The 23,039-nt window shown below is 43.3% G+C and overlaps 1 protein-coding gene across 2 annotated transcripts in view; it reads right to left on the bottom strand.

Moving 5' to 3' along the window:
- Positions 1–10,171: 10,171 nt before the first annotated feature.
- Positions 10,172–23,039, bottom strand: part of ADAM9 (ADAM metallopeptidase domain 9) — a 100,202-nt gene continuing 87,334 nt past the window's right edge. For both annotated transcript variants that reach the window (XM_069766869.1, XM_069766870.1), the window contains 3 exons: positions 16,805–17,066; positions 16,583–16,650; positions 10,172–15,380 (listed from right to left, as the gene is read on the bottom strand). In XM_069766869.1, coding sequence (XP_069622970.1) covers positions 15,302–15,380; positions 16,583–16,650; positions 16,805–17,066 — 409 coding nt within the window. In that variant the 3' untranslated portion in view covers positions 10,172–15,301. The remainder of the gene's footprint in view (positions 15,381–16,582; positions 16,651–16,804; positions 17,067–23,039) is intronic.

Below are 23,039 nucleotides of genomic sequence, written 5' to 3'. Positions count from 1 at the left end.
AGTTTGGCAATGCCTGCATTCAGAGCCTGTGCTCGGGGGTGGTTGGCCGAGAATGCCCGCCTTTTCTCCCATGCCTGGACTACCGATGGCTGTAGAGTAGACTGGGAGTGTGAGGATGACTGGGAAGGTGGTGCTGTGGGTGGAATTACACTAGGTCTCTGGACAACAGTGGAGGAAGAGGCAACACGAGATGAAGAGGTGGTAGCTGCCGCTGTTGGTTGGCCTACGTCTTCACTGTGTTTCTGTAACTCCACCGCGTGCCTGTTCCGCACATGTTTCCACATATTTGTGGTATTGAGGTTGCTGACACTTTTACCTCTTTTTACTTTCTGATGACACAGCTTGCATTTGACAAAACAAATGTCATCTGCAACTGTGTCAAAAAAGGACCAGGCACTGCAAGTCTTGGGAGCGCCCTTTTTGGCTTTGGAAAGAGACAGGCTCCTAACGGGTGCCAAAGTGGAGGCTACAGGCTCCGCAGTCTTCCCCCTCCCTCTCCCTCTTTGGCCCGTAAGGGGAAGCTCTTCCTCAGAGCTGCTCCCACCACCTTCCTGTTCCTCACGCCACGATGGGTCAAGGACCTCATCATCTCCACTACCCTCTGCCACCAACTGCTCCTCCTGGGTAGTCTCGGCAGCACAGTACGCATCAGAAAGCGGCACCTGAGTTTCATCATCAGATGCGTACTGCGCTGTGGTCACCGGAGGCACTGGCCCACCTGCCTCTTCAGAGTCAGAGAGATAAAGCTTTTGGGCATCACTGCACACTGCCTCTTCTTCCATTTCTCCAATGCTGCTTGGCTGGCCCCCTGTTTCCAAGCCAAGAGATTCAGAGAACAGAAGTAGAGACGGCTCCTGTCCTGGGCTCTCTGACTGCCTGGCCAATTTGGCAGGTGGTGAAGAGACAGATGGCTGCTCTCCAGTGCTCTGTGCCTGAGAGGATGTGGCACTAACTGAAGTCGATGCCGAGGCGTTAGCTGCCATCCACCCGACAACGGCTTCAATTTGGTCTTCACGTAGCAGCGGTGCACGGCGCTCTCCGACAAAGCTGCGCATGAAGGACTGTTCCCTGCTGAAACTGAGTGACGACGAGTCACCGGCGCCCGCAGCAGGCACAGAATCACCACGTCCTCTCCCTGCTCCTCTCCCTGCTCCGCGCCCACGCGCCTTACTCCCTGCCCTCTTCATCTTGGTTGACAGATAAAGATAAGCAGAAAAGTACTAAGGCCTTAGTGTGCTTATTCCTGAAATGCTCCTCCTAACAGGTGTAAGAAACACTAATGTTGTAAATTGTGGACTAAACTTTATTATTTTTCAAATGTGGCCTACACAAGTGTTAAGTTGTGTTTGGTGAACTTAACCTTTTTTTTGGTGCAGATCGGGCTACAGAACTAGTTTAAATCACACGGAGACCGTGCAGACAGCCGTAAACGGCGCTGCAAGGCCAAAAAACCCTCCTCTCGGTTATCCTATATAGTGTTTTTCCACTATTTAGCTGGATACGAGTGGAAAGACACTAATAGGAATTTTTTTTTTCAAATTTTAAACTGGCTGCACTATTTGAAAAAAAGGAAATTGTTTTTCAAGGTATGAGGCAGTAACACACCCTGAGCTGAATCCAACCGGCTATGGCTGCACACAGACTACAGGGCGAGCTGCGCTCACACAGAGACCGTGCAGACAGCCGTAAACGGCGCTGCAAGGCCAAAAAACCCTCCTCTAGGTTATCCTATATAGTGTTTTTCCACTATTTAGCTGGATACGAGTGGAAAGACACTAATAGGAATTTTTGTTTTTCAAATTTTAAACAGGCTGCACTATTTGAAAAAAAGTAAAATTTTTCTCTAGGTATGAGCCAGTAACGAACCCTGAGCTGAATCCAACCGGCTATGGCTGCACACAGACTACAGGGCGAGCTGGGCTCACACGGAGACCGTGCAGACATCCGTAAACGGCGCTGCAAGGCCAAAAAACCCTCCTCTAGGTTATCCTATATAGTGTTTTTCCACTATTTAGCTGGATACGAGTGGAAAGACACTAATAGGAATTTTTTTTTTTCAAATTTTAAACAGGCTGCACTATTTGAAAAAAAGTAAAATTTTTCTCAAGGTATGAGCCAGTAACGAACCCTGAGCTGAATCCAACCGGCTATGGCTGCACACAGACTACAGGGCGAGCTGGGCTCACACGGAGACCGTGCAGACAGCCGTAAACGGCGCTGCAAGGCCCAAAAACCCCCCTCTAGGTTATCCTATGTAGTGTTTTTCCACAATAGAGCTGGAGACTGGTGGAAAAACACTAATAGGAAATTTGAGAAAAAATGTGCAGCAGGCTGCACTAAGAGCAAAAAAGGACAACTGTGTGAGGCAGTGTGAACCCCCCCTGAGCTGAATACAACCGGGTATATGGCTGCACACAGACTACAGAGTGAGCTGCACACACACACACACACACACACACACACACACACACACAGAGACCTTGCAGAACGCTGTTAAAACAGCGCTGCAAGGCAAGAGCAAGGTGAACAGTGAAGAACACACAGCGTTTTGCTAAATTAGCCTTTGGAAAGGAAAATAAAGCAATTAGCTAGCTCGACTGGCCCTCAGTTAGAACACAGCGTCCTGTCCCTAACTGAAATCACAGCAGAGTGAGCGCAAAATGGCGGCAGCGTTTTTTATAGTGCAGAGTGACATCATTTCAGCAGCCAATCCAAGCCTTGCCAGTACTTACATGCCCACCATGCTAAACAGGATGTGCCCACACTTCCAATCATTCCTCATTGGCTGCTGCGTTCAGTTTGAATTCTGGGAACTTCCGATTCCGGTATCCGATACGCGGGAAGTATCGGAATTCGGTATCGGAATTCCGATACCGCAAATATCGGCCGATACCCGATACTTGCGGTATCGGAATGCTCAACACTACTCCTTACAGTTATACAGCAACATACAATAAATAATGTCCCCTTGTGCTACCTTATAATAATTCCCGTGTCTCCTTTAACCCCTTTCTGACCTCGGACGGGATAGTACGCCCGAGGTCAGATCCCCTGCTTTGATGCAGGGCTCCGCGGTGAGCCCGCATCAAAGCCGGGACATGTCAGCTGTTTTGAACAGCTGACATGTGCCCGTAATAGGCGCGGGCAGAATCGCGATCTGCCCGCACCTATTAACTAGTTAAATGCCGCTGTCAAACGCAGACAGCGGCATTTAACTACCGCTTCCGGCCGGGCGGCCGGAAATGACGTCATCGCCGACCCCCGTCACATGATCGGGGGTCGGCGATGCGTCAGGATGGTAACTATAGAGGTCCTAGAGACCTCTATGGTTACTGATCACCGGTGGCTGTGAGCGCCACCCTGTGGTCGGCGCTCACAGCACACCTCCATTTCTGCTACATAGCAGCGATCATCAGATCGCTGCTATGTAGCAGAGGCGATCGAGTTGTGCCTGCTTCTAGCCTCCCATGGAGGCTACTGAAGCATGGCAAAAGTAAAAAAAAAAAAGTTAAAAAAAATGTGAAAAAAATAAAAAAAATATAAAAGTTTAAATCACCCCCCTTTCGCCCCAATCAAAATAAATCAATAAAAAAAAAAATCAAATCTACACATATTTGGTATCGGCACGCTCAGAATCGCCCGATCAATTAAAAAAAAGCATTAACCTGATCACTAAACGGCGTAGCGAGAAAAAAATTCAAAACGCCAGAATTACGTTTTTTAGGTCGCCGCGACATTGCATTAAAATGCAATAACGGGCGATCAAAAGAACGTATCTGCACCAAAATGCTATCATTAAAAACGTCATCTCGGCACGCAAAAAATAAGCCCTCAACCGACCCCAGATCACGAAAAATGGAGACGCTACGAGTATCGGAAAAGGGCGCAATTTTTTTTTTTTTTAGCAAAGTTTGGAATTTTTTTTCACCACTTAGATAAAAAATAATCTATGAACTCGTACTGACCTGAAAATAAAAAAGTTATGGCTCTGGGAAGGAGGGGAGTGAAAAACGAACACGGAAAAACGAAAAATCCCAAGGTCATGAAGGGGTTAATAATGATTCCATTCACTCCTTATAATAATGACATGCACCTCCTTATAATAATACAAACAACCCATGTGCTTTCTTATAATAATAATGCCTCCTTGATTCCCTATAATGATAATGACCCCCCCATTGGGCCTCCTTATAAGTCTACGTTAACACGATCAGGTGTGGAACAATCAGAGGAAAAGTATAATAGAAACACCTCACCAATCACCACTTCTCTGTATTTCTTACCCATTCCTGATTCTGGCTTACAAATACTGATGTAAAATACTGATCAAATACTGAATGTGTGAACGTGGCCTAATAATGCCTCTTTAATGTAATTTATTGGGGACAGTGCTGACAAGTTATGTAAAATGCTGCAGAATATGATAACACCATCTAAGCAAAGCAAAATAAATAATTATGCTTTGCGGTCTATTGTGCGCTGGAGTCTTCTAGTCCTGGACGCTCTCGCTCAAATCCTGAGGTGTCTGACACTGAGCTGGGTCATCCGGATCTGAGGACACCTGGGAGAGGAGTGGATGGACTGGAAAGGTGATGAGTACAGTGGGTACGGGAAGTATTCAGACCCCTTTAAATTTTTCACTCTGTTTCCTTGCAGCCATTTGTTAAATTCAAAAAAGTTCATTTGTTCTCATTAATGTACACTCTGCACCCCATCTTGACTGGAAAAAAAAAACAGAAATGTAGAAATTTTTGCTAATTTTATAAAAAAGAAATACTGAAATATCACATGGTCATAAGTATTCAGACCCTTTGCTCAGACACTCATATTTAAGTCACATGCTGTCCATTTCCTTGTTATCTTCCTTGAGATGGTTATACTCCTTCATCGGAGTCCAGCTGTGTTTAATTAAACTGATAGGACTATATTTGGAAAGGCGCACACCTGTCTATGTAAGACCTCACAGCTCACAGTGCATGGCAGACCAAATGAGAATCATGAGGTCAAAGGAACTGGCCAAGGAGCTCAGAGACAGAATTGTGGCAAGGCTCAGATCTGGCCAAGGTTACAACAGAATTTCTGCAGTATTCAAGGTTCCTAAGAGCACAGTTGCCTCCATAATCCTTAAATGGAAGAAGTTTGGGACCACCAGAAGTCTTCCTAGACCTGGCCGTCCAGCCAAACTGAGCAATCGTGGGAGAAGAGCCTTGGTGAGAGAGGTAAAGACGAACCCCCAAGATCACTGTGGTTGAGCTCCAGAGATGCAGTAGGTAGATGGGAGAAAGTTCCACATAGTCAACTATCACTGCAGCCCTCCACCAGTCAAGCCATTATGGTAGAGTGTCCAGACAGAAGCCTCTCCTCAATGCACGACATATGAAAGCCCGCATAGAATAGAGTTTGCTAAAAAAACACATGAAGGACTCCCAGACTATGAAAAATAAGATTCTCTGGTCTGATGAGATGAAGATAGACCTTTTTGGTGATAATTCTAAGCAGTATGTGTGGAGAAAACCAGGCACTGCTCATCACATGCCCAATACAATTCCAACAGTGAAACATGGTGGTGGCCGCATCATGGTATGGGGGTGTTTTTCAGCTGCAGGGACAGGACGACTGGCTGTCATTGAAAGAAACATGAATGTGACCAAGTACAGAGATATCCTGGATGAAAACCTCTTCCAGAGTGCTCTGGACCTCAGACTCGGCTGAAGGTTCACCTTCCTACAAGACAATGACCCTAAGCACACAGCTAAAATAACAAAGGAGTGGCTTCAGAACAACTCTGTGACCATTCTTGACTGGCCCAGCCAGAGCCCTGACCTAAACCCAAATGAGCATCTGTGGAAAGACCTGAAAATGGCTGTCCACCAACGTTTACCATCCAACCTGATGCAACTGGAGAGGATCTGCAAGGAAGAATGGCAGAGGATCCCCAAATCCAGGTGTGAAAAACTTGTTGCATCATTCCCAAGACGACTCATGGCTGTACTAGCTCAAAAGAGGGCTTCTACTCAATACAGAGCAAAGGATCTGAATACTTATGACCATGTGATATTTCAGTTTTTGTTTTTTAATAAATTTGCAAAAATTTCTACATTTCTGTTTTCTTTCCAGTCAAGACGGGGTGCAGAGTGTACATTAATGAGAAAAAAATGAACTTTTTTGAATGTATTAAATGGCTGCAATGAAAGAGTGAAATATTTAAAGGGATCTGAATACTTTCAGCAACCACTGTATAAGTATCTTTTTAACTTTTTAAAAAAATTTAATGGCCCTTTACAATTCAGAAAAAATATGACCAGCTGAATCTGCACGGAAGCACATTAATAGAAATCTACATTTTGCTGACTGTGAATTGTGTAAAATTCAAGAATTCAATCCCACCATATGAGAAAGCAGCAGTGGAGGTAGTGTTCAACTGCTGGCTCCAGGTTTCAATAAGAGCCAAAAGGTTAAGAGAATTTGAAAGAAAAAGTGATAGATATTTTGAATTTGTTATACACTGATCAGGCATTCCAGAGGGCACAGTTAAAGGAGACAGGAGAAGACATTCAATGACTGTTCATGAGATTAGTAGGGTTTCTGGGTGCAAAAGAAAAGCAATTAAATTTATTAGTACAAGGAGGGCATGGATTTTGGGAGATCTCTCCTGTGAATAGAAGGAGAAATGAGACTGTGAGCAGATGGTTCAGTGATTTGTGAGAATGTCTACTTTGTTGCACAGTGAGAGTGGATGGATTTGAGTGTTTTATGAATGTCAGAAGAGCATGAGCGTTGTACATGGAAAAGAGGAGGAAAGAGGAACTGGTGTTTGAGTATCTTGAGTACCTGTCTCTTGCTCAGCTGCTATATTTAACTGCCTTTGACAAATCCTACACAAATACCCTCGTGCACAAATGCCTTTCCCTTGGCTAGGTCTAAATTTATAGAACTTTATGCTTACATCTTGGTCTAATTTGGCTTGTTAAACAAATAACAATAAATCAACTGACTTAAGAACCTGTCACCCCCAAAATCGAAGATGAGCTAAGCCCACCGGCATCAGGAACTTATCTACAGCATTCTGTAATGCTGTAGATAAGCCCCCATGTATCCTGAAAGATGAGAAAAAGAGGTTATGTTATACTCACCTGGGTGGGCGGTCCGATCCGATGGGCGTCGCGGTTACGCGTTCTTACGATGACGTCCTCTTCTGGTCTTCACGCTGCAGCTCCTGTGCGCAGGCGCCGGGAAAGGTCAGAGAGGCCCGGTGCCTGCGCACAGCAGTACTTTGCTCTGCCCTCAACAGGGCAGACAAAGTACGCCTGCGCTGGAGCCGCAGCATATGAAGACCAGAAGAGGACGTCATCCTATGAAGATAGGAGGCCCCAGACCGGACCGCAACGCCCATCGGACCGGACCGCAGCGGGAAAGCCCCTGGGTGAGTATAATATAACCTCTTTTTCTCATCTTTCAGGATACATCGGGGCTCATCTACAGCATTACAGAATGCTGTAGATAAGCCCCTGATGCCGGTGGGCTTAGGTCATCTTCGATTTTGGGGGTGACAGGTTCCCTTTAATGAAGGCAAGGAGGAGCAGAACTAGGACGCCCTGCTGTCTTTTGTGCAAGGCACCCCACTATGAGAGTACCATTAAAGTGTAGACATTTAGGCACCAACACCTAGAGCTGAATTATGAGAGTACTGTACATCTCAGGGTTATGTCCGATACACCACCAGAATCCTAGGATACCTCTGCACGCACCCCTGCATCTCATATTTCTCTAGCTGTCCCGGATTCTGAGCTATTGAGACTGGCTCTCCAGAACCTCTTAGCCAACCCAAGTTTGGACTCTCCGTATCGGTCCAGCCCCAACGAACACATAGAGACGCGAGTCTTCCCATTTGAACCTCCCCCTAGGAAGTTATGACCCATCCTAGATATTGGGAATTATTTCAGCTAGGTCAAGGGAGAATTCAGACCAACTCAGAGGGGCGGTGGCAAATATAGGAGGGGGCGAACTAAGGGTTAAAAGCTAGATACCCACCTTTAGCCTTTGTCATTGTTCTGCCATGAAGCCATGGGGACGGACCAGAAACTAAGACGATGAATGTGGATACAAGCGCTTCCCTCCATCCACACGATAAGAAACGGTAACATGGCACATACAGCTAACTGCTATCCCCAACCTGTACCTTACTTTTATCTGTATTTCTGGCTGTAATCTCTGTATATTACTCTGTATATATCTGTATCTAGTGCCCCTTTCGGCAATGAAAATATTAGTTTTGGGCTGCTCTTTTATCTCGAAACCCGATTTTCCATGTCTGTGATTCTGGCTAGTACTTATACGCTACCTGGGGTTGTTTTCTGACCAGCTATAAGCTTGTTAACGGACCGGGCTTACATATAACAAGGAACTGGTGGCAGCATAGTGTTATTGGAGGATCCTGGCAGTGACGGATCAGAGGTATATATATATATATTCCTGGCCTGGGACTGGTGATATATATACCGCCCTCACTGCAGAGTGCCCCGATAACCAGTACGTGACAGGGCAGCCTCTACGGCGACTACTTATTCTAGGTGCAGTTCCCTGACCTGAGGGTAAAGGGGGTGCTAGAGAGTTGTGACTGTGTAAGCTCCGTCACAGAAAGGTGATGGAGGGGTGATATCCGTATCCCCCTGGTCCTCTGTAGCATGTGGTTTTCCTTACAACTTATTTGGGCATTATGCATTTTGCCATCCTCATATTACACCCACCTGAGTATCCTCCTGATAAAGATTCTCATCCCAGTACACATTTTGGCTGTTTCAGCAGCCAAAACTCCACCATCCCATAGCTGGCCACTGGCTGCAGGTTAAAAATTCAAAATCATGCAGTGGCCAGCCACATGTCGATGGAGTTTCGGCCGAACTGCCAATTAATACTGTAAAGCTGTAATGGGCTGGGCGACGGAACCACTGCGCCAAAGTCCAAGGAAGACCTGGAGGGGTGTGAATAGGAGCCTCACCCAATCTGACCTCGGATACACAGCAGCTAATGACACTGAAATCCGAGGAGAGACAAGGTAGGTGGTCCAAGTGCTACTCCAGGACAGACCTAGGGTGGATGTCAGCTGACCCCTAGGAACGGGTAGCTGGGATGGCTCGGGGAAATGTCCAACGGATGCAGTCAGGCAGAGAAGATGACAGGAACTGCAGGTGCAGACAGGACGATGGAGAGACAAGCTCAGGCGGGTGAATCAGGCTCGGCTGCTGTTGAGGTGAGCACTGGGGGGTGCATAACAGAACAAACTCACAACATTGCGCAGGCACCTCCATGTTGGAAGAGGTGCTTTAAATAGTAAATGACCTCCAGGTATTGGCTGGGGACCCTTTAGAGGAACGCGCGCAACGACTTTAAGAAAGAGGAAGTGTGCGCGAGCCTAAGTACAGTGACTGGAGACCTGCAAGGATAGCATGCACCCTGGGCAGCAGCAGACCCGGAAGGAGCAGGATGGGAGCCTGGGTGGCGAGTATGCTGGTGTCTCTGCAGGGAGAGGGACCGCAGGCAGAGATGCAGGCGCTACAAAAGCCTTTAAGGGGTTTTCCTTTTTCCAGAAAGAATACACGAAACCATCTAATAAAGCTAAAATAACAAACAGAGCAGGTATGCATCCCCTCCTGGGTCCAGCGCGACAGCTCCCCACCATCCTTTGGTCTCTGTGTTTTGGCTCCAGTGGTGACATCTCAATGACAATGCACATCACAGATGTAGCCAATAGCTGAGCTCAGTGGCTGTGCCAAAGTAGATGGCACAATCCACTGAGCTCAGTGATTGGTTAAAACGGTGACATGCAGTCAGCGTAAAGTCACAGCTGCAGCCAAACCACGAGATCGGACCAGTGGTGGGGAGCAGTCGCTGGACCAGGAAACGTTGAGTACTTGCTCCGTTGGTTACCTTAGATACTTAGGAGCATTTAGGGTTCATGTTCCTGAACCAGACATTGTTCAGTATCTACAAAGTCATTAAGAAAGAGGATAAATCTTTAAAGTCAACAATACGTGCCTATATAATGACCATAAAAATGATGAAATGGTATAAGAAGTTGACTGCCATCGATGTGCAGGATACTCTCTGTCCAAGTCCATTGAATGGACATGTTGACTCTTGGTTCACGCTCAAATCCACACGAGAGATATCATTTTGAGAAAACGTCTACAATTTATTGTCTTCTGACCTTAGACATTATTCATAGGATAGGTAGGAAAAGATTGAAAGCGTCAGGTATTATAAAAACATTCTTTATTGATTACAGTGTATTTATTTTACACGCTTAATAAAAGCTCTTCAAAAAAATCAAATAAAAAAAGTCAAGTGAAATTTCAAACATACACATAACATTACATTAGTATGGGCATGGGACTAAACAATGCAAATAGTGAGAAATCATCATTATTCCTGGCAATGTCATCAAGTTTTATCTAATTGCAAAACATCAGTTTACACTGAATTACTCAGTCTTGTGCATAGGGGGCTTCGTGCCAAGATGGGTCAATCATCTAAGGCTTAGATTCTAAGCCATGGGTGGGGAATTTTACTATCCGTTGGCGGCTGTGCAACTTACACACTAACCCGCCCAGAAAGTAAATCCTGACACTGGTGTCAGGACGTAATCTTTCTTGGCACGTGCCTCAGGGTTCAGTAGTGAACACTATGTGGGCACGCTCACAGAGCAAGAAGAAATAGGCCGGCAGCCATTAAAATACAGCAACCGGCCCAAGCACTACGGTCCCCGGGAATCTGCCCGAAGACCAGAGAAAAGGTCATCGAAGTTCCCCACTCCTGACCTAAGCCAAGGACACTGGATGCCTTATCCTGCCCCAAGAGCAGATAGGCTTGGACTAAACTCAACATCTCCTTGAGCCTCTCGATGGGCTGGTGGAAGGTCCTCCATGAATCACCCAATCAGGAGGGTTGGGGTAACCTTGTAGACCCCTCATTTCTTAGGGGTCTTAAAGTGGTCCAATTTGGAGGGTAGACCCGCAATATAGGTCTAGTTCTTGAATTGCAATTAGAGGACACAAGAGCGAACATTACCAGTCATGTTACATACAAGTGATTGCTTTAAGTAAGAAGTGAATAAACCATACCATAAAACTAAAGTGGTTTTATGAAGCTCATCAGTCCGATGATTAAAAGTCATCAAAAAGTTCAGTCAATTGCTGCGGTGAAGTTGAGTCGTGATTGGCCAAGGTGGCTTCATGTGACAACTGCGTCAATGGATAATGTTGGTGGACACAAGAGGTCATGTGTTGAATAGAGTTTAAGGGCCCCTTATCTATCCTACAATTGCACCCCCCCCCCATTAACAGGAATGAACGATTCATGGGAAGGTCCCATCTAGACAAGTTTGACCGGCTTTATACCAGGGGTCCCTGAAGACTGGAGAAGTTTCTTATTTGATAAGATCAAACTCTGTCCAATGTGAATTCATAGTTGGATGGAGTCAACCTTGCGTATGTGCAGTAGGACGTAGTACATCACCTATAGAAAGTTTTGCTTACTGGTAAAGGATTAAGGGAATCCTTAAAACATTTGATCACTAGGGCAACATAAAAGTTAAACTCATTGTCATTGCAGTATTGGGCATACTTTAGGATGTCCTTCTCCCAGGCAAGCTTGAAAGAAAACTCCCAATTTCCATGAACATTACACGGATAACCCCAAATCCTAGGATGTATCATATCTCGTTGAAATTCTTCAAAATCATTCCCCTCATGGGTGGAGTCTTGCAGTCACATGAGTATGTAACCCCACCCCTGAGCAATGTGGGAAGTCTGCAACAATAAGGGGGAGCTGGAGACAATATGACTGGGGGCAGAGACATAACCAGTGCTAAGCTAATGAGTAGCAAAGATCCGCCAGCGCACTTAAAGACTTTGCAAAAGCAGAAAAATAGTCAATTTATAGTAATTATTTTTCCCCCTTATGCTATAGCTACACTGCAACTTTTGCTTTGTGTTCGCTTAAAAGGTTAACTCCATGCACTGAACTACACCCTGTATTGTGCCTCGTGCAGGGCCAAAGGGGCTGCATGCCCCACTCCATGACACTAAGCTATGTATAACCTTGTGGATCTCTTTTATTGTAGTGTTAGTATGCCTTTAATATTCTATGAGACATCCCAGTCATCACTTGCATTGATTCTTAAAAGTAAACTGTCAGCAGGATTTTTCTAGGTAATCTGAGAGCAGCATAAGGTAGGGGAAGAGACCCGGATTCCAGTGATGCATCACTTACCAGGCTTTGTGTTGCAGTTTCAATAAAATCAGTGTTTTAACAGCAGGAGATTATCACTACAGGACTAGGTGTCTCGTGCCCCTTGGTTCAACCCCGCCCCTAGCACTGATTAGCAGTTTTCTGTCAATGTACAGTGTACGCAGAAATCAGCCAATCAGTGTTGTGGGCGGTGTTATATTGGGCTCAGCATTCTGAGCACTGCTGGTTCTGCAGAAGAGAAAACTGTGATTGTATGAAAATGACAGCAAGCAACCCAGTAAGTGATACATCGCTGAAATCAGCATCTCAGACTTTACGTCATGCTGCTCTCAGGTTACATAGAAAAACCTGCTGGCAGATCTCCTTTAAAGTGGACAGTTACAATTTACGTAAAAATTAATTTAAGATCCACAAGGCACAAGACCCAGTCACCTGAAGACACTGAAGTGATTAATAAGTATACATTCTTCAAAAAGTCTCATCTGTATCTATTTCAAGTATGTTACTGCAGAAAAAAAAAAAATTCACATGGTTCTAAACATACAAAACTAGTAAATAAAAAAAGTCTAAGATGTATTATTCTGGGGGAGCAGGATCATTATATGTGCCACCCAAACTTGGAAAGCCCCGATTGGCACACATGGCTACGTTTCTATGGGAAATGTATGGTGGCCATATTTGTTATCACCATGATAATGCAGTTAATTTCTGAGAACTTAGAGGGGCAGAAGGTCATCACTGAGGGGACAAGCCTGCTTGGGAATCCTTCCCTCTATGAACTAAGAAGCTATTCTCAATTCCATGTAATACTACATTTTTCTTGTAGCGGCCTTTGCAGGGTCAATGACTAGCTCACTGTGGCATATTAAAGGGGTATTTATGTGAAGGCATATCTACTTTAAAGTAAATATATCAGCAGAATTTTGTTGACAGCAGGATGATGTAGGGACAAAGACCCCGATTCCAACGATGTATCACTTTGTATACTAGGTGAAGCAGTTTTGATACAATCACTGTTTTCTGCTGTGGATCTAGCACAGCTCAGATGCTGAACCCTGCATAACTCCGCCCAGTATAACTCCGCCCACACCAACTGCCATCTCCTATCTAAGTAATGCGCAACTCCACTGAACTGAGAGAGTAAGATCAGTCCAGGAAGAAAAAGAAGCAGATTCCTCTGATAAGATATATTACAGAGTTGTTCGTTTCCATGCGTGCTATTGATTTATGAAATAAAAATTAAAACATTGAGAACACATTAGTTCCCCTTTAAGTGGCCGAACAACCCCTTTAATAGAGTTTTCTGGTGATTCGCCTTTACGTTATCGTATTACATATAGTTCGTGTATGCAGGTTAATTACTCTTAACTGACGGACTTATCCCAAATCATAATGAAGATTCACTGATGAAATATACATAAAATATATAATGAGGCCAGAGAAGAAAATTCAGAGCAATTAGTAAAATAATTTATGGTTTTCATTATTCTCAGAGATCCTTAATCAGCATTATATTGTCCGATGATTCCAAGGGGAGTGTCAAATCTATTTAATGGTGGCAGAAAAATCGAGGCAGCCATGAGGCATGTCAAATCATCATTCCGACAATGGAGCCTATTAAAAGGGAAGATGCTGGTAGGAAAATACTGGTTACATATCTAAAATGGCGACCTCCGCTATGTGTAAGTGGGAACACGATGGGGGGGTCATATGTCAGAATTAGTGCAAATTAGAGCAAAGTAGAGTTGCCCATAGCAACGAGTCAGATTCCAAGTCTTGAATATTCTGATTGGCTACTTAAGGCTACCTTAGAATGCCTTTTTCGCCCTAAAATAATAGGAGTTCATAGTGGTAAAATAATTTAAAGCGATATACCCAACTAATATCAGTGGGTGTCAGCAGTTGGATCTCCACAAATTTCATGTAGGAGTAGAGGAGGACCAGAAAGTTAAGAGAGGAACCCAACTCCTCGCCCTCCGCTAACGTGATCTTCCAATCTTACATAGTAGGGTAATGTGGAAGAACCCTTTAATTTCACATACTTTGAAATGTGATAGGTATTATACATATATATTTTTTAAGGAAGTATTTCTCATTTTTCTGAAGTGACCATGAGGATCTAACCTCTGGGACCCCACCAATATGAAGAAAAAATGGCACCTCGGTCACACAGGTGCCAGTGTCTTGAGCGGAGGATTCCTTAGAAGGAATCGGTTGCGGTATAGAGCATTAGGACTACCACTTATCAGAGAATGATAGCATATCTTACCGATATAACATTTATAAGATGGGAAAACCGCTTTAAGGTCAACGTCGAACTTCATAAAATGTTATCGGCCCAGTGCATCTAAAATGGAAAACGAGTATCACTGCATATAGTCCTAATTAAAAGGGAGTTTTATTTTATGTCTAAAGTTCTTATAGAAATGTGTCACCATGGTAACAGACAGCAAACAAACCCTGTGCAGTCTGATTCCCTCAGTAATACAGTCAAGTCAAATGAGCAGAGGACAGATGAAAAGGAGTATCTGCGGAATCAGACTACATAGTTTGTAGTCTGTTACCATGGAGACGCATAGTTGACCATAAGTGCTAAAAAAAAATAGTTGTCAATCTGGACCTAGTCTTTACTGCTGCTGTGATGACAAATGAAGATCCAGTGTGGAAAAAAACTGATGTGGTTGGTGAATATTTGGCCCGGTGGTCGGGTCGTACAGATGAGAGGATGTTTTGAGACTTGAAAACCCCATTCAGGTAAATGTGAAATGGTCTTTTTGTTTGCAAAAATCCTTCAAAATCCTACTCGTCCACAAGTGATCGTCTAATAGGTTGTTGAACGATTGCTCAGACATTTCAGAAGTCACGCGCTGTAAACAGAGGACCTTTATCTGGGCTACGAAATCCAAGCACCACAGATCTTAAGGCCGACTTGATGGCTCTGGAAAGCAATCTGTCTCCCAAGCATGACAGAAGACGTGTCTCTCGGAAACACAGATGTACCCTAGTAACAAAGTCAGATGGGAAAAGGCAACGCTGACCCGAGAAAGCAGCGTTATACTGGAGGGGCGGGCGGAGGACGTGCCGGGGCGATGTTAGGATGTGCGGCTTCTCTTTGGTGAGGGAGCGGAGGCCTGAAACAATAATATGGATAAATGTACAGTTTTGTACAACATCACAAACAATACATTGGCATTTACTCTATTCTAAAACTTCAACTCAGCCGATATACCAAGGTTTGGTGAACACCTCTATCCCTGAGATTTTCTAGAATAAATTCTTCTACCTTGCCATAGAGATAACCCTAAATGGCCTACTATTTTCTTTACTATGAGCCGTGTTCTATGCTGGTTGCTAACAATATCCCACAGATATTTACTCTGTAGCTGTCCGTGACAACTACCGTACGTAGATTTTAGCTCATTGGTTATTATGGACAACTCCTTGTCATTTTCCTTACACCTTTGAATGTGTATTATTTGTGTATCCTATGCGACGTATACAGCAGTCTCAGTGTATCCTATGCGATGTATACAGCAGTCTCAGTGTATCCTATGCGATGTAAAACAGCAGTCTCAGTGTATCTTATGCGACGTACACAGCAGTCTCGGTGTATGCTATGCGACGTACACAGCAGTCTCAGTGTATCCTATGCGATGTACACAGCAGTCTCAGTGTATCCCATGCGACGTATACAGCAGTCTCAGGGTATCCTATGCGATGTATACAGCAGTCTCAGTGTATCCTATGCAATGTACACAGCAGTCTCAGTGTATCCTATGCGATGTACACAGCAGTCTCAGTGTACAGCAGTCTCCGTGTATCCTATATGATGTATACATATACAGCAGTCTCCGTGTATCCTTTATGATGTATACAGCAGTCTGTTTCTGTTCATCCTGTGCGATATATACAGCATCCTATGTGATGTATGCAGCATGATATGCTACATCACGTATACAACAGTCTCAGTGTATTACATGTAATGTATACGGCAAAGTCTCATCTTAGTATGCTCTTTCGCTGCATGGGGGACAATGGAGGATACATTCAGAGATACAGGGAGGGATTTGATAGATGATGTTGTCATCCTGTCTTCTTCTAGTTAGAGACTGACTTCCTGTCTACACATTAGCGCATATACTGGACTGGTTGCCAGACTGAAGTTCACATGACCCACCTATACTCATGATGGATAAATATATAAATCTAACAATTAGGATGAAATTAATTTAACAATAAGAATATTGATTGGATTAAGGCTTTATATATGTGAAAAAACTGCTACAGTGCGTCTTCAAAATTCCCTTTAGTACCCCCCCTATTAGTGGCTTACCTTGACGGTGTATATTGAGGTTGCCTTACTGCGTACGTTGGAACAGCGACGTTATTGGGATTATTGGACTGTGAAGTAAGAACGAACACAGAATGAAATCTTTATAAAAAATGTTGCTTCAATAGCTGGAAAATGTATTTTACAATCAACGCTAGGCAAACTCAGCTCAGGTTTTATGGATCCTTCAGTAGGACATCTTTGTAGATTATTCATGGAACTTACACTTTCATAGTAAGATGGAGGAATATTTCTATTGGGTCCCATAGGTGGCACATTCCTGGGAGGTGCATTAGTGGCCGGACTGGCATTGGGTGGTACATTTCTCTGGGGTCTGGAATTAGGGGGCACTCTGGCTGCTTGCATTTGTGAGGCGTTTCTTGGAGCACCTGCGGCAGGACCACCTCTACCTGGCACATTGTTGGGAGCATTTCTTGGTTCTCCTGCGGTTGGACCACTTCTGCCAGGGACATTCTTGGGTACCTCTCTGTTAACGATCAAATAAATTTGTAATATGAGAATCAGGACTCCTGTTTCCAATAAACACCCCATTACACAAGTATCTACTCCTCGACATTTGGTTTAAGATTCATAATGTCACATCATTGTAACTAAGGAGGATACAATCATCCACAAGTGAAAAATGAAGGCTTCATGGTGCTCTTAGATCCTCATGTATGATACCTTTAGACTATGTTCACACGTTGTATTTTTGCTGTGTTTTTTAATGCTAATTTTAAGCTGCGTTTTACAGTACCAGCAAAGCCGATGAGAATTTAGAAATCTCATATGCACACATTGGTTTTATTTTCCTGACAGATTTGGAAAACTGCTGCATAGGCATCAGGTTTTTCTGCAGTTTTTAGTGAAAAAAGCAGGTACAGCAGTATTTGAAACCCATTTAGTTTTGTGTTTTTCCCCAGTTTAAACTATAACATCTTGGTGTTTATGGCAGTTGAGAATGGGGGTTGGGATTAGTACAGTTTAAATTAGTGATGTGTGCAAAGCAAACATTGGCCGACCAAGGTGTGAAATTGAACAATGCCTGTGGCTGACCAAAGTGTAAAAGTAAACCGTGTCCTACAAACTCAATTCTCTGTCCACGTTTTAGGTAAGACCAATTCACTCCCTTCTATTACATTTGTAATTGTGTATTTTTTCATGAACTCATTTGTTCAGAATAGTCACTATTTTTTCAGGCATAATCTTTTTCCACTAAATAATTTGATCAAATTGCAATTTTTCCAAAAATGGTTTCACATAGGTCTTGCATTGGTGACCTGCATTCATGGTTCTGTGGTGGAAGCAAAGCTAAACTTTGGGATCCTGACAAACGCAGCAAAGCCATGCTTTTTTTGTGAACATAGCCTGATGAGGACTTCCCTTCAAAGCTTACTGTTCAGTTCACACTACAGGATCTGTGGACGCGAACAACCGCGGATCGTCTACATTAAAGCTGTTTGGCGGTTCGTTAATAGCCTGATTAGAGAAAGTTGCTGTCACATTCGATACGCTCAGAACAATTAGTAAAAGTTACCTCTTCAGACATACAAATTGTGTACAATAAGCTTCAGTAAAGCCATCAATTTTAGTCATTTTTTTTTTTTATCAATTATTTCCTCTCTGTCTCTGAGCAGGGAGAAAGTAAAAGGCTTAAAGTCTAAAATGTCTGAAAGATATGTAATCTCTTTAGTGTATAATCAAGGACAAAAGTGCTGGCATCCTTGAAATTGTTCCAGAAAATGAAGTATTTCTCTCAGAAAATGATGGCAATTACACATGCTTTGCTATACACATGTTTATTGGAGCAACTTGCAACATAAAAAAAAAAGGAAAAAAGGCAAATTGGACATAATTTCAAACAAAACCTCAATTTGGGCAGGACAAAATTGTTGGCACCTTTGGATTGCATCATACCTAACTGACCGGGCATTCAGTCTCTCCCACTCTCACACCACCTCCTCACCTCGCCCCCTATCTGTCGGAGTCCCGCAAGGTTCAGTCCTAGGACCCCTGCTCTTCTCCATTTACACCTTTGGCCTGGGACAGCTCATAGAATCTCATGGCTTTCAGTATCATCTCTATGCTGACGACACACAGATCTACATCTCTGGACCAGATATCACCTCCCTACTAACCAGAATCCCTCAATGTCTGTCCACTATTTCATCCTTCTTCTCCGCTAGATTTCTAAAACTTAACATGGACAAAACAGAATTCATCATCTTTCCCCCCATCTCACACGACCCCCCAATGAACCTATCCATTACAGTAAACGGCTGCCCACTCTCCCCAGTTCCACAAGCCCGCTGCCTCGGGGTAATCCTTGACTCTGATCTCTCCTTCAAACCACATATCCAAGCCCTTTCCACTTCCTGCCAACTTCAACTCAACCTAAAATCTGCAAAAACCCTAGTCCATGCCCTAATCACGTCCCGCCTTGACTACTGCAACCTCCTGCTCGGTGGCCTCCCCTCTAACACTCTCGCACCCCTCCAATCTATCCTAAACTCTGCTGCCTGACTAATCCACCTGCCCCCCCTCCTTTCTGTCACTTCTTTCACTGGCTCCCCATTACCCAGAGACTCCAGTTCAAAACCCTAACCGTGGCATACAAAGCCATCCACAACCTGTGTCCTCCATACATCTGTGACCTCATCTCCCGGTACTTACCTGCACACAACTTCTGATCCTTACAAGATCTCCTTCTCTACTCCCCTTTTATCTCCTCTTCCCACAATCGTATACAAGATTTCTCCCGCACATCCCCCATACTCTGGAACTCTCTGCCCCAACATATCAGACTCTCGCCAACTGTGGAAACCTTCAAAAAGAACCTGCAGACCTACCTCTTCCGACAAGCCTACAACCTGCAGTAACCACTGATTCACCAAACCGCTGCACGACCTGCTCTGCCCTCACCTACCGTATCCTCACCCATCCCTTGTAGATTGTGATCCCTCGCGGGCAGGGTCCTCTCTCCTCCTGTACCAGTCCTGACTCGTATTGATTAAGATTATTGTACTTGTTTTATTATGCATACCCCTCCTCACATGTAAAGCGCCATGGAATAAATGGCACTATAATATTAAATAATAATAATAATGTGGGCAATATGAAAATCACACCTGAAACCAGATAAAAAGGAAAGAAGTTGACTCAATCTTTGCATTGTGTGCATGAGTGTGCCACATAAAGCATGGAGAATAATAAGAGAATAGAACGGTCTCAGGACTTGAGAACCCAAATTGTTGAGCATTATCAACAATCTCAAGCTTACAAGCTCATCTCCAGAGATCTTAATATTCATCTGTTCACTGTGCGCAACATAATCAAGAAGTTTACATCCCATTGCCCTGTAGCTAATCTTCCTGGATGAAAGAGAAAAATTGATGAAAGAATTCAAAGCAGGATAGTCCGGCTTGGTGGATAAACATCTCCAACCTAGTTCCAAAAAAATTCAAACTGTCCTGCAGGCTCAGGGCGCATCAGTGTTAGCGCAAACTATCCATCCACATTTGAATAAAATGAACCGCTACGGCAGGAGACCCAGGATGACCATACAGAAACATAAAAAAAGCTAGACTGCAGTTTACCAAAATATACCTGAGTAAGCCAAAATCCTTCTTGGAAAACATCTTTTGTACAGATGAGACCAAGATAGAGTTTTTGGTAAAGCACATCATTCTACTGCTTGCCGAAAAAAGAATGAGGTCTATAAAGGAAAAACATAGCACCTACAGTCAAATATGGTGGAGGATCAAAGATGTTCCCATTGATCACCTGTGGAGAGATCTTAAAATTGCTGCAGGGAGAAGGCACCTTCAAATATGAGAGACCTGGAGCAGTTTGCAAAAGAAGAGTGGTCCAAAATTTTAGTTGAGAGTTGTAAGAAGGTTGTTGATGGTTATAGGAAGCAATTGATTGCGGTTCTTTATTCCAAAAGGATGTGCAACCAAAGAAGTTGAGGGTGCTAACAATTTTAACCAGCCCATTTTTGGAGTTGTGTGTGAAATTATGTCCAGTTTGCCTTTTTTTTGTGTTGTTCCAGTGCATACAAAGGAAATAAAACATATGTATAACGATACATGTGTAATTGCAATAATTTCCTTGGAGAAATACTTCATTTTCTGGAACAATTTCAAGGGTGCCAACACTTTTGGCCATGATTGTATATATAGGATATATACAGTCAAAAACAGCAGTTTTAACCCCTTCCCGACCTCCGCCGTACTATTAAGGTCAGGTCCCCTGCTTTAATGTGGGCTCCGGCGGTGAGCCCGCATCAAAGCCGGGACATGTCAGCTGTTTTGTACAGCTGACATGTGCCCGCAATAGCGGCGGGTGAAATCACGATTCACCCGCCGCTATAAACTAGTTAAATGCCGTTGTCAAATGCTGACAGTGGCATTTAACCGGCGCTTCCGGCCGCGTGGCCGGAAATGCGCGCATCGCCGACCGTCACATGATCGGGAGTCAGCGATGCATCAGAATGGTAACCATAGAGGTCCTTGAGACATCTATGGTTACTGATGCCAGCCTGCTGTGAGCACCACCCTGAGGTCGGCGCTCATAGCAAGCCTGCAATTTAGCTACACAGCAGCGATCTGATGATCGCCGCTATGTAGCTGAGCCGATCCAGTTGTGCCAGCTTCTAGCCTCCCATGGAGGCTATTGAAGCATGGCAAAAGTAAAAAAAAAAAAAAAAAAGTTTAAAAAAATATGAAAAAAAAAAATATATATATAAAAAAAATATAAAAGTTTAAATCACCCCCCTTTCGCCCAATTCAAAATAAAACAAAAAAACAACAAACCTACAGATATTTGGTATTGCCGCATTCAGAATCGCCTGATCTATCAATAAAAAAAAAAGGATTAACCTGATCGCTAAACAGCGTAGCGAGAAAAAAATTTGAACCGCCAGAATTACGTTTTTTTTGGAACGTATCAGCTCGGCACACAAAAAATAAGCCCTCACCCGACCCCAGATCACGAAAACTGAGACGCTACGGGTATCGGAAAATTGCGCAATGTTTTTTTTTTTTTTAACAAAGTTTGACATTTTTTTTTACCACTTAGATAAAACGTAACCTAGACATGTTTGGTGTCTATGAACTTGTAATGATGTGGAGAATCATAACGGCAGGTCAGTTTTAGCATTTAGTGAACCTAGCAAAAAAGCCTAAAAAAAAAACAAGTGTGGGATTGCATTTTTTTTGCAATTTCACCACACTTGGAATTTTTTTCCCGTTTTCTAGTACACGACAGGCTAAAACCAATGGTGTCGTTCAAAAGTACAACTCATCCCGCAAAAAAAATAAGCCCTCACATGACCATACTGACTGAAAAATAAACGTTATGGCTCTGGGAGGGGAGCGAAAAACGAGAAAAAAAAATGGAAAAGGGCAAGGTCTTGAAGGGGTTAAATCAGGATTAAAATGTGGAAACTCCCTGGAGGCCACAGAAGTGCTCATTCAATGCAGTATTGGATACATCATCGTCCACTTCACATACTTCATATAAACCGAGTTGAGCTGCCGTAGCAGACAAAATAAGGTTGAAGAGAATGTACTGTTAGAAAATGACCTAACGAGTTATTTTTTTTTGTAGTAAAGTATTTTTTTTTTTTTAATTTGGGCTTTTTTCATATTAGAATCTGTGTAAAAAAATAAATAAATTAGAAATCTTGCAATTTTCACACTGGCCTACGGGTGTATTTTACATTCATACTTCTTGTTCTGTAATGAGGACTTTCAAGTATCTCATTATCATCACAGGCAGGAGAACAGTGACCGTTAACATATCTACATACAGTTAATAACATATGATCCTTCATTAACAAAACACGATGTCACAGCTCACTTCCTCCTGCTTCATGCACAATGACCTTTGCACACAATCATTATACGCGTCAAAACAGAAGATAAGATCGGAGTTCATTTACTAATGCTGATGTACATGCAGATTTACTAAAAGAATCTGAAGAATGATTCTAGAATAGCTACAGTGAAAGTATGAAAGTTGCAAGATTTGTTATTTCTTTTTTTAATAGATTAAAAAAATGAAAGAAAAAGAAAAATATTTATCTATCTATCGATGATATACAGTGGGGCAAAAAAGTATTTAGTCAGTCAGCAATAGTGCAAGTTCCACCACTTAAAAAGATGAGAGGCGTCTGTAATTTACATCATAGGTAGACCTCAACTATGGGAGACAAACTGAGAAAAAAAAAATCCAGAAAATCACATTGTCTGTTTTTTTATCATTTTTTTTGCATATTATGGTGGAAAATAAGTATTTGGTCAGAAACAAACAATCAAGATTTCTGGCTCTCACAGACCTGTAACTTCTTCTTTAAGAGTCTCCTCTTTCCTCCACTCATTACCTGTAGTAATGGCACCTGTTTAAACTTGTTATCAGTATAAAAAGACACCTGTGCACACCCTCAAACAGTCTGACT

This window comes from Ranitomeya imitator, chromosome 4 (assembly GCF_032444005.1).
Source record: "Ranitomeya imitator isolate aRanImi1 chromosome 4, aRanImi1.pri, whole genome shotgun sequence".
In the NCBI taxonomy this organism is placed as follows: Eukaryota; Metazoa; Chordata; class Amphibia; order Anura; family Dendrobatidae; genus Ranitomeya; species Ranitomeya imitator.
Note: the sequence above shows the minus strand (reverse complement) of the source record. Positions and strands in the feature narration are given on the sequence as shown.